Here is a 12,004-nt window from a genome sequence, read left to right on the forward strand (position 1 = left end):
AAGTGGGGCTTGGATCGGCATCAAGATGCCGGTGAGAAGGAAGGAGGCTGGCCGCGTCCCAGAGGCAGGGCTGAGCTGACACACAGCTGGGAGTGCAGGGGGGAGGCGGAGAGACTTGGAAAGCAGCCTTCCTGAGAGGAACCCTCTCCTGTCACCGTCTGTTAAATCGTGAGCACGATGACCCAGTGCAAACATGCTGACACCTCTATAATCATCATTTAATTGTGGCACCTGCCCTTTGAAACACTGAGCCCGAGGAAAGAAAATACAATAAAACAGCTAACGGAGGTTGGTGTATGAGGACCTGCAGTGGGGCACTCTTTGAACGTGTATGAATAAAGTATCAGAGAGGGGCGCTCTGGGTGGAAACCCCAGGCAGGGACAGGTGAACTGTGTTCCAGAATCTCACGGATTCAAAGTCAGGGAGCATCTTGTCTTAGAACCTCCAGGGCAAGATGGTCCAATAACAAAAGAGAAAAGAGCTGGAGGGACAGCTGCAGATAAAGCTGAGGTTATAGGCAGACAATGCTTTAGATTTTAGAACCTTGCTTCCAACCTATGGGCTTGAGAATTATTACAAAGGACTTCCCTGTCCCTATAGATGCCACACATGGAGTAGAATCTAAATCAATAAAAATCTCATACACACACACACACACACACACACACACACACACACACACACACACACCTGGGGCAATCTGATTTCATTTTAAAGGATTGTTGAATTCATAGTTGCTTTCTCTCCATATGTGTTTTCCAGATCAAACCATTTGAACAAGTTTGCTTCCATCCCATGCTGGTCTCATCGATGCCAAAGATGGATGGTGGCACTGGGAAAGTCAGGGACAAGAGGGAGAAATGGAAGTGATGCCTACAACTCACGTAAAATGAGGCATGGTCCCCCAAAGTGGCCAGGTTCTGCCCAGAACTGCGCCTTCCCAAATGCTTGAGCACCTCAGGGTGCCAAAGAGAAAAAGAGTTCTAGTAATTTACTAGAATATATGCCCAACCAACCTGTTGGGTGCTCTAAGAGTGGGTTGTATCAACACCTACTTGAGAGGGGGGTTTCTGTGGCTCAGTCATCATTTACATAGGGGTGCATCTATTAGGCAAACTACGGTAGTCGTACAGATTCAGAATTGGGCAGGGCCATTGTCCCACCCTCGCTCAACAAATAAATTTGTTCGCACCTACTATGTGCTACATTACACTGGCAGCCAGAACGGCTAGGTACCCGTGCTCTCTACCAGGATGCCTGATACATTTTCTTGTGAATGAATAGGAGATGTTATGCCCATTCAACCAAGATGGAACAGGGATTCAAAGATATGCAGTGGGTTTGCTCAGATGGTTTAGAGATGGAACCCTGAAGTTAAACGCTCAGCCACACACCTTTGTCAGGAGAGCATGCACTTAGCAAAGCTTCTGGAGGAGGCAATGGGGGAGGGCTGGGATTCAGTTGACCCTTGGCCAATGATTCCCAACCCGAAACTCATGCATGTCTGTGCATTCTCAGAAACAAGGACCGACCTCTTAAACTATTCTTACTATTTCACAAAAACACACGCTTCTTCAGGGCAAGATCTTGCTCTTGGTTTTATCTCCCGATTCTAGCACAGTGCCTGGCAACACATGAATGGGTACTTTTCTTTTGCTTTTTGGCTAAAATTTGTTTCAGCATAGTGATCTTGGCTTTCTCTGGTGCAGAAACACTAATTGTATATAGCTCTGATATAGACAATAATAAATGTGTAATTATTTGGATAAGTGGTTCCAAAACTCAGATCCAGTGAAGGGAAACATCTATAGGATAGGAGATCACTATGGAAATCCGAGGGAAGGCATTCAACCCTCCGTGATAGACTGGCATTTCTCCACCCTCCAGAGGCAGTTGGGCACACCTAGAACACCTAGTTATCTTCTGAGCTCCAGAGAAAGTTCTGTGAGTCCTCAATCTGCCTGGCGCCAGTTTCTCTTTGGGGCCTGATCCAAGAACATGTATATGGAGATCTTAATATTCCGACCAGCTCCCGACTATTCAGGGAGTGAAAATACCACTGGGTTGATTAAAAACAAACAAACAAACAAAACCCCAAAAAACTGTGGAGTCCTCATTGTACTCATTTGGGAGATCGAGAACCACCTCTGAATAGCTGTGTGTCAGCCTGCTGTTGAACTGGAACTGGCCCGAAAGGGGTCTTCCTTTTTTCTGTTTTGATTTGTCTTGTATTGTGTCTCTGGCCCCAAAAAGACTTAGTGTATATGGTATCATTAACTTCTAATCTTTTGAGATAAGTGCCACCCCATGTGGTTCATGACACTTGGCAGTCCCCAGAAGGGAATAAGGAGCATCTTTTCCCAAGTAATTCTTCTCTCAGAGTGGAATATGTTCTCCTATTCCCTCACTTGCCCTTTCTGGTTGCTGGCATATACGGATATCCCAGACCCTTGCCTTATTCACTTGTGATGACATCTTCAGAAACGTATCCCCTTAGGGCCCTGGGCTGCCTTACAAAAGGTGTCAGAGGTGGCTCTGAATAATGATCAGTAGAGGACTTCTGTTCAGGCTCATCATGTGAGTTTCAAGTCAAGTTTAATTTGTATTAGAATAAAAACCTTTCTTGAAACCCCAGGGCCAAGGGATGTATGGTGGTGGTGGTTGGGGTGGGGAGTGAAGGTAGCGATGAAATTCCCTGCCTTTTTTTCCAGATGAGTCTCCCAGGGCAAAAACCAAACCCAGGATAATTTCTCCATATGTCACTATAATCCATAAATTATTAATATATCATCCAGCTCCATCTGCTCTGAGTCCCATAACCCCACTCCCAAGGCCTTCAAGCTTAGCAAATGGCCCCAGTCTTCTGACGTCGGGAATATCAAAGCCATTAGGAGGAAGTTCCTCAGTATTTCTCTCCCTGATCCTACCCATGTCCCACCACATCTTAAGACTTTATTAACTCTAATGCTAGGTTTCTCTCTGGGTAAGAATGCCTACTGGACCCTCATTTCTCCACTGGAGGTTGATAGCCTATCCCTTCCTCCAGGCTTTAGCTCCACTCTGGACCTTCCTCTCTTTGTCCTATTGAAGAGTGGTGAGGACCACAGGCTCTGCTGGGTTTCAAATCCCAACCTGCCACAGAGGAGCTGTGTGATCTCAGTCAAGGCACAAAACTTCTCTGAGCCTCAGTTGGTTCATTGAGAACATGGGGAATAAGGAGTATCTACCCTCTCTGCCTACTTCAGTAGGGCTCACACTCCTACCGCCTCCCTGACAAAGACCATCCTAAACCTTCTAACCCTAAAATAGCTGTACCTGCCTGGCCCAAACTTTAAAACAACAAAAATGTCTAAGACCTGGGTTTGCTTTTTTTCCCCCACAATGTGGCCATGTGTCATTTAAAACTGGAATGCTTTCCTCATTTTTTTTCTGGTTACTTATATCTTCAAAGCCCAGTTCCTTCTTCTCTTTCTCCTCCTTCCTCACTCCTGCCTTTCTTCTTGTCTTTATTTCTGCCCTCTCTTCTAATCTTTTTCATTCTTTGCTACTTCTCTTCCTCTTCTCTTCCTCTCCTCTGCCCGCACCTTCTGGTCTCCTCCTTCTCCTTGTGTGGTCGTGCAGGAATGCAGCTGAGACTCGGTGGGGATCGTTTGGTTTGAAAGGAGACATCTGCCCACAACAGAGATGTGCCACCTGAACCACAGACCAGACATGGGCTATTCAGACCTTTCCTTCAAAGAACTTACAGTCCATGGAGGGCAGGTACCAGGCATGCGTGATCATCAGTATATACCCAACACCTGCTGCATAAGACGCACCAATAAATACTTGATGGGATTAATGAGAGGATTGATATTAACATAGCCCTTTCATTGTGCAGCTCCAGAGAGAAAATCCCTGTCCTCAATTCATTCAGCAAGTTAGTTGTTAAGTCTGAGCTCTAACTCAAGATCCCTCTAACTCAAGATTTCTTGGCTTCAATTTGGCTGGTAGTCATATGGCCCCAGGGCATGCTGCTTTTCTTGGGTCTTATATAAGACATGTAGTTTCCAAATGGTTTGAATATCAGCCTTCAGAGATTTCCAGGATTCCTGAATCTGGGCTTAAAAAGCACGATGGACTTTCCAAGAGAACTGGGCAGGGCATAGTCCTGCCTATGTGTCCTTGGACAGGGTTCAAGGTCACCCCAGCTCTCCAGATCCACGTGTATATAACAGACTCAGTGAATCCTATGGTATTTGTGAGCTTTAGCCAGGAGAACTGTGTGGAACTGCCTTGTTCCGGGCTTGGCAAACAGCAAGAGCTCGATTGACTTTCTAAGTGAGTTCTTTCCTCAATGTGGAAGAAGTGGTCCTACCTCATGCCCTTGCTCTAACCACCATTCTCTTGGGTTACAGTTCATCAGGAGGGCTCAGAACATATTGCTAATTTATGCACCATTTGTTCCACGGGAAAATGCATTTGGGAAAATGTGAGCTGCCCACGTTATCTCCAATTCAGGCAAGCCAAAGGCAAGCTCTGCCACTGACCCTTCCAGAGAGAATGGGCACTTTATATCTGACATGGGTGATTGCTTTCTCCCTCGGTGTTCATGATGGTATCCATTTGCTTCAATTGAGGAGGCCCCAGAGAGAGATATCACAAATTGAACGATGTAGCTTGATCTGGCAAGAATTTCTGGGGATTCTGGCCTGGATTTCTGTAACTCCCAGTGGTAAGTCAGTGACAGCCCACCTTTACAACATAACATAATGAGGCTCGTTTTAACATTCAGCTTTGCCACCCACTAGCCGAGTGACTTTGGGCAAGTCCTGTGACCTTGCCCAACCTCTCTAGTTCTGTTAATCATTGTCAGGCAGCCATAAAGGGCTCAGGCTAGCTATGGTGCAAGACAGACCTGGGATTGAATTTCAACTCCACTTCTGTGACTTTGGGCAAACAAATCCATTTCACTGGGCCTCAGTTTCCGGACCTCTATAATGGGGATAACAGTAGTGTCCAAGATAGTTGTTTAAACATTCACAGCTAACATATTGAGAACCTTATCTATATAAGGGACTCTTTTCAATATTAACTTACTTCATCTTCATAAAATCCCTCCGAGATGGATCTTATTAGTATGATGCCCGTTTTCCAGATAATGAGACGGAGCAACAGATTACCTGGGTTAAGTCATTCGCCCAGGGTCACACAGCTAATAAGTAAGTGGATCCAAACTTGGAAAGTCCGGAGTCTGTGCGCTTAACCGACTAGGCTGGAGAGTCCAGTGTCTTGAAAGTGCTTAGAGAAGTGGATCTGGCATCAGAATTTGGATTCAGACCACAGCCTAGAGTGAGCACTCTGTGACCGGAGGGTGGTAACTTTTGTTGGCAGCATCTCCAGAGAGGCCCCCAGAGCGACGACCCGCACTCACACAGGGCTTGTGCTCTGCAAAGCACCCCCACCCCCCGGAGCCGGAGTGGGGGCTGGTGAGTGCGTTGGATGGCGGCTCGCAAACATTTGGGGCTACGAGAGCAGATGTGTGATCTTGCAGCACGCTTCTCGCTTCAGGCCTGTGTGTTGACTTTGATGTCACAGCTGCTCTGAGCACCCCAGATACTGTTAACGAGCTGTTCCAAACCCAGATGTGGTGTTTTCTCCCCATATGGTCCATACTGAAGTGCATGGTCTTTCAGACAGTGATGGCACAGAACTCACTCACGCCAAACCCCCATGCGTGGAAACCCTACTTAGAGGGGCCATGCCCTGCAAGCTGTGCCCCAGTTCTCCTCGCGTCCAGGGATCAGGCTTTCATCTGTATGCCATTCCTGGGTTCATCCAACAACCCCAGAGAGTGAGGGGGTGACCACCATATGTGGCGGGCACTAGGTTAGACCCAAGAGATACAAAGGTGAATAGAACATTGCCCATAGCTTCGAGGGACTGAGACTAGCCATGAAGGGCTGGGGAACAAGTCCTATTATGACAGTATCCTAAGCTCTATGATTCAGGTAGTTAGCAAGGACTGCAGGAGTGAAAAGGAATTCGTGAATGAATGAATGTAACTGGTGCAGAATCCGTTCCGGGAAGGGGGAATGGCTACTTCATAGAGGCTGAGCAGCTCCTGTGGATCTTCTTACTGACAACAAATCCTGAGTAGCTTGTACCACACGACTCTCTCTTGGCTCAATGAGATGGTCTCACCGCGTATGCCCCAATGCCAGACCTCTCCCTCAGTGACATGTTTTATTTAATTCATCTATAACACAATCAAAGACATTTAGACTCCTCTGCTCCCCTCTGCCTTCCCCGGCATCCCTCCTCTCGTTCCCTTTTGCACTGAGCACGGAGCTGGGCATACAGTGGCTTGGAGGTGGGGTGTCCTTTCATCCCAGATGCTTCAGATAAAGACTTGAGATCCCTACATGTCTTGACAGACCGTAGCAATTAGCCAAAGTGAAGGAGATGAATTTGAAAGGGGCCCATCGTAAGAACAAATGCACACAGAGGTCTGAGAAGTGAATGGCAGAGAACAAATGAGAAGAAAAGAGGGGAGGGGGGAAGGGGGAATGGTTGGCCCCGTGATGGGTATTAAGGAGGGCACGTACTGCGTGGAGCACTGGGTGTTATACGAAAACAATGGATCGTGGATCACCACATCAAAAACTAATGATGTATTGTATGGTGACTAACATAACATAATAAAATTTAAAAAAAAAGAAAAAAAAAGAAAAATCTAGCAGCTGCTCTTGCACTAAAGAAAAAAAAAAGGCCACGAAATAAACAAGCAACAGTATATGTGAGGGATTAAAAATCTGGGTAGGGCCATGTAAAAATATCTGTCTTCAGGCATTTTTTTACATCAGTCTTTATTTAATATTTTCATAATGCAACATGAGTTTCATACTAAAAGAATATATCCCTCCAATTGAAATCAAAATAGGACATCGGCATGTTCCTTGAACTCAGGCTGAATTCATCTGTCACCAGCCTCCAGGTCAGTGTGGTTGGTGATATGGGCTTGAGTGAGAATAGCCTTTACCCCTAGACCTGTTCCTTCGTTCACTTGTTCAGCTTTGCCATGTTTGGGTCAAGTAGAAGTATTTTTTCCTTGCTTTTCTCTAAGAATTGCTGTGCCAACCGTCTTATAGACCTAGTGTAGGTTTTAAAGACTGGTATTCACCGGGTACTATTCTAAGTATCTAACTGCATTATCACATTTGATTTTCGTTATAATCCCAGGAGGGAGGCACTCTGCTTAGCCCTATTTTTTTTGAGATGAGAAATTTGGGGTTCAGTGTGGATTAAGGATGCTTCCTAGAGGTCCTCTGAATTCAGAGTAAATTCAGGTTTTATCAACTTCCCAGGGACGAGGGTAGTCAGAAATTCTTCAGTCCTGCACATCTGACTCCCAAAGGTTCTGCGTTCCTGAGCCCTGCACCTCCGAATGACACAGTTAAATCTGGTGAGAGCCCAACAGGCACATAAAGATGTCCAAACCACTTTGGAGAATACGTTAGTCCAAGACGAGCACGGGCTATGGCTTTAATCTGAAGACTTCTGGCTGTCCAGCCATTACGTGCTAACAACATCTAATTCTATGTGAAGCTCTCTACCGGGCAAATTCCTCTTGCCTAATAAAAGTGCTTGCCAAGAAAGCTCAAAACCCAGTAGCAATTAATTATTGACAGAGCATGTGAATTAGAGATAAAAGAAAAGTTGTTCTTTCTCCACACATGCGAGAGTAAATAAATTTAATTATAGTAGGGGAAGCTAAGGGATCTTCGTCTGTATTAAGTTTTATTAGCTGAGACATTTAAAAGCATGTCATCACAAAAAAAGAGGTCTTGTGTAATCCTAAATGTACCACTTTGGTGCAGGGCTCAGAAATGAATAGATTTAATGGAACACATGGTGGTCATCGATGGCCTGCTGTACCGACAGGTCTAACAGGTTTATTGTCTGTTAACTTTGGTCTACATATGCCTACAGCAAAATAACTGCGTAATAGGATCCCGAGCCTCTTTTATCATTGATAGGCCTGCCACATTGGGATTGGGGGACAAATAGCATCAAAACTCCTTTAATGTCTTGAAGCTCCCAAATGGGACGTGGCCATTCTGAAGGTGAACACGGATGGAGGGGTGGGCATGGAGATGCATCGTAGGGAAGGAAACCGAGAGACATGGTGTGGGATCTACCACTGGCTCACTGGGCAAGCTGGGGAGCAAAGTAAAGAAGAATTCCATTTCTAGAACCAGACCCATGCTGGATGCCTTCACGCTGTATGTCATTTTTTTCTGAACTTGAACTTGAGGTGAGCTTTAGGGTTTTACAGAGGAGAATAAGGGGACGTGATTAAACTTGTTCAGGTCACAAAGCCTATCTGGTTCCCTGTCTCTAGGCTTCATTTCTGCATTTGCACAGTGGTGCCTTTGGACCAGGTCAAGGCTCAGCATACATTTTCCTAAAGGGCCAGTGAGTAAATATGCTTGGCTCTGAGTGTCTTAAATTCCCTGTTGCAACTACTCAGCTCTGCTGTTGTACCACAAAAGCAACCAGGGACAGTACATCAAGGAAGGAGTGTGGCTGTGTTCCAGGGAAAGTTTATTTATGGGCATTGAAATTTGAATTTCATATAATTTTCATGCATCACAAAATATTATTATTATGTTGGGTTTTTTTCCTAACTGTTTAGAGATTAAAAATCAGTCTTAGCTGAGAGCCATACAAAAACAAAAAAAAAGAGAGGCAGGGAGTAGTTGGCCAACCCCTGGTCTAGATAATCTTTGAGTTCTTGAGGCGCTCAAACATTTTCCAAAAGCTGCTACGACAATAGTAACTTCCTTGATTTATTAAGCTCTTGCACGTGCCAGATTCTGTGCTAAATGCTTTACAAGTGTTATCTCCCTTAATCCTTCTACTACAGTGCGAAGTAAGTGCTATCATTACCTCTGTTTCAGAGATTACACAAAACTAATACATAGAGAAATTAAGAGCATATCTCCATTGAACGTAACTGGTAAGAGATAGGGCTGCAATTGAAACCCAGGTGTATGAGGTTCCCAAGAATGAAGGCGGAAGCCTTATGCTGCCTGTCCTGATAATACCATAATCAGAGCCATAGTGGGACATAGAGTTAAAAAGAATCCCTAGGATTTATCAACAAATTTTATTTTGTAGCTCCCCACGAGGCTCTTTATGTCACACGTTTTGTGTGAACAGTTAAAACGGTTCTCGATGGGAATGACCACTCTCTTTCCTTTCCCTTCCTCTTCCAGAAATGTGATGCCCAAGACTCTGGATGGGCAGGTAACCATGGAGAAGACACCGAGTTACTTCGTGACAAACGAGGCTCCCAAGCGCATCCATGCCATGGCCAAGGACATCAAACTGATTGTGGTGGTGAGGAACCCTGTGACCAGGGCCATCTCTGACTATACTCAGACGCTGTCAAAGAAACCCGAGATCCCCACCTTCGAGGTGCTGGCCTTCAAAAACCGGACCCTAGGGCTGATCGACGCCTCCTGGAGTGCCATTCGAATAGGGATCTATGCTCTGCACCTGGAAAACTGGCTCCAGTATTTCCCCCTCTCCCAAATCCTCTTTGTCAGTGGTGAGCGACTCATAGTGGACCCTGCCGGGGAAATGGCCAAAGTACAGGATTTTCTAGGCCTCAAGCGTGTCGTGACTGAAAAACATTTCTATTTCAACAAAACCAAGGGGTTCCCTTGTCTAAAGAAGCCAGAAGACAGCAGTGCCCCAAGATGCTTAGGCAAGAGCAAAGGTCGGACTCATCCCCGCATTGACCCTGATGTGATCCACAGACTGCAGAAATTCTACAAGCCCTTCAACATGATGTTTTACCAAATGACTGGTCAAGATTTCCAGTGGGAACGGGAAGAGGGTGACAAATGAGGTTAGAGAAGCAGAGGGAAGGCTAGTGAATAGCTAAGGAGGCTCCTTACCTGAGTCCTGAAATCCCCCTCACCGGGGTCTGTGGCCTCAGCCTCACTGGAGTGCCAAGTAGACCCCCTCCTTTGTCCAGCTGGGACTGCTTCCAGTGCTGTAGGCTTAGGCAAAGGGATGGATCCCATGGCATCCTCATGGAGGCATTGGGTTTGCCAGGGCAGCGGCATCTGGTTGACCAGATGGCCACCAGGAGCCACTGCTAATTCTTGTCTTCTGCTAATTAATAGAGTCTAAAGACAGGATAAATAGCTGTCAAGGTCAGAGACCATGCCAGGAATGTTTCTTTAAGTGATTAAAAAAAAAAAAAAAAAGAGGAAGGAAGGTCTACTTTGGCCACTTTAGAAGCCTGAGTCCTAGCCCTGCATCTGGCACAGCCCTCTGCTGTACAAACCTTTGCTTTGGCATCTCTCCAGAATGCTATTTGTGGCTGAGTGCTCCAGGACTCCTAGGGAGCAAGGTCCTTTCTCTGAGGTGTCTCTAGCCTTCTCCTTAAAGGTCTCATCCCACAACCCTTTGACATCCCCTCTCCTCACCTTATAAAGGCAGAGACATGCACGTTCCTCACCAGAAAACAAAAAAACACAAAAATAAAAGCTGACACCCTTGGAAGCCTTCTTTCCAAGAGCCCTCCAAGGAGGGTCCCGGGCTGTGGTGAAGCTTAACATAGGCCCTCATGAGAGAATCAGGCCTACATGGCTGTTCTCGGAGCCGTATGATTGCCTTTGAGTTCTAAGCCCTGAGGCTGGTAAAGATAAATGTTATTTCTGGGGGTGAAAAAAGAAGGCCAGATCTTTTGGTGGGAGGTCTCCATACATGAAGACCCTTAGCACCACAGTTCTGAGGAATGCTTTCAGGATGGGCTCTGTCCCTTGGGGTCCTTAGACGGGCAAGGACCAGATAGTTGGCATGTCTTCCATTATGAGTAATCCTGAGCAACACAACCAACAGGGGATCAGTCACCATTCTTGTTTGCCCCACCATGTCCTCCTCATGATCATCTGATGCTTCACTTACTCTCTTCAGAGATGGCACATTGGGGCTGGGACAGACCCTCCCATCTATGGCGGGTCTTCAGATCCAGTCTGCGGATGCAGGGGAGGGCAAGGGCTGTCTGTGGACAACCCTATCAAGGGCTGCTGAACGAAGTGTCCCTTCCCTTTACTCTGATTTGATTAAAAGGCCACATTTGATGCCACGCACTTGTTCACAGATCTCCAAAACCAGGAACTGTTCTAGTAAATTTGGAAATATGTATGAGTGGGGGGGAGCTAAGTCTGTTCACCTGTTATTAAATTCATTTCTCCCGCTAAATGAAAACTGTGTTGTTATAAAGCTTAATGCAACCTGATTGATGGGCTTTGATGGTGTGTTTGTATTGGTCACCTCCAACCCCACCCCGACCCTCGAATTCTGGAATGATCCCTCCTCCTCCGGGGTGGTCAGAAAGCCCCAGATTAGAGAATCTTATGGGAGATTCTGTCTGCAGGGCCAGATAATTCTCAAAATAGCACAAAGGAAGTGGCTCTCAAAGGACTGCAGCTTTCTCTCTCTTAACTAACCCTGGCGGGGGATAGACTGATACACTACTCAGAAACAACCTTACAAATAATTTTTTGCCAGATAAGAAAGTGGTTTTTGAACCGAAGGCAGCGAATATGCTTTCACCAACAAAGCAAAAGATACAGATAAACACATACAGGCATATACAAACCCATCTCTTTGAAAGAAGAGAATGCATGCTGGTTCAGAACAGTGTTTTATGGGCTGATGTGGGCCTTGTGGTATAAGCAGAGCAAAGAGTGGGTCTAGCTACCCATCGGGGCGGCTGTGGGGCTTTTTTCAGGCTACAGCTTCCTACCATCATTCCTGACCACACTTCTGGTGGAATCAGGAGCTCTAGGGTAGAGCTCAGGCACCTGTCCTTTCAAAAATATTCTTAAGGGAGCTGGGATTGAGAACAGATGGAGGCAAGTCTTGCTTGCTTATTTCTTTGCCCTGTCATTCTCGGTCCTGTCCTCCTTGTAAGCTTTTGTGGGGATTACTCCCAAGAGA

General features: G+C 46.0%; 1 protein-coding gene across 1 annotated transcript in view; it reads left to right on the top strand.

The window, feature by feature from the left end:
- The window catches only part of HS3ST4 (heparan sulfate-glucosamine 3-sulfotransferase 4), a 429,228-nt gene extending 417,935 nt beyond the window's left edge, over nt 1-11,293 (top strand). The window contains exon 2 of the mRNA XM_027612307.2: nt 9,262-11,293. Within this exon, the coding sequence (XP_027468108.1) occupies nt 9,262-9,898 (637 nt within the window). The 3' untranslated portion in view covers nt 9,899-11,293. The remainder of the gene's footprint in view (nt 1-9,261) is intronic.
- Nucleotides 11,294-12,004: the final 711 nt, after the last annotated feature.

This window comes from Zalophus californianus, chromosome 10, assembly GCF_009762305.2.
Source record: "Zalophus californianus isolate mZalCal1 chromosome 10, mZalCal1.pri.v2, whole genome shotgun sequence".
NCBI classification, from domain to species: domain Eukaryota; kingdom Metazoa; phylum Chordata; class Mammalia; order Carnivora; family Otariidae; genus Zalophus; species Zalophus californianus.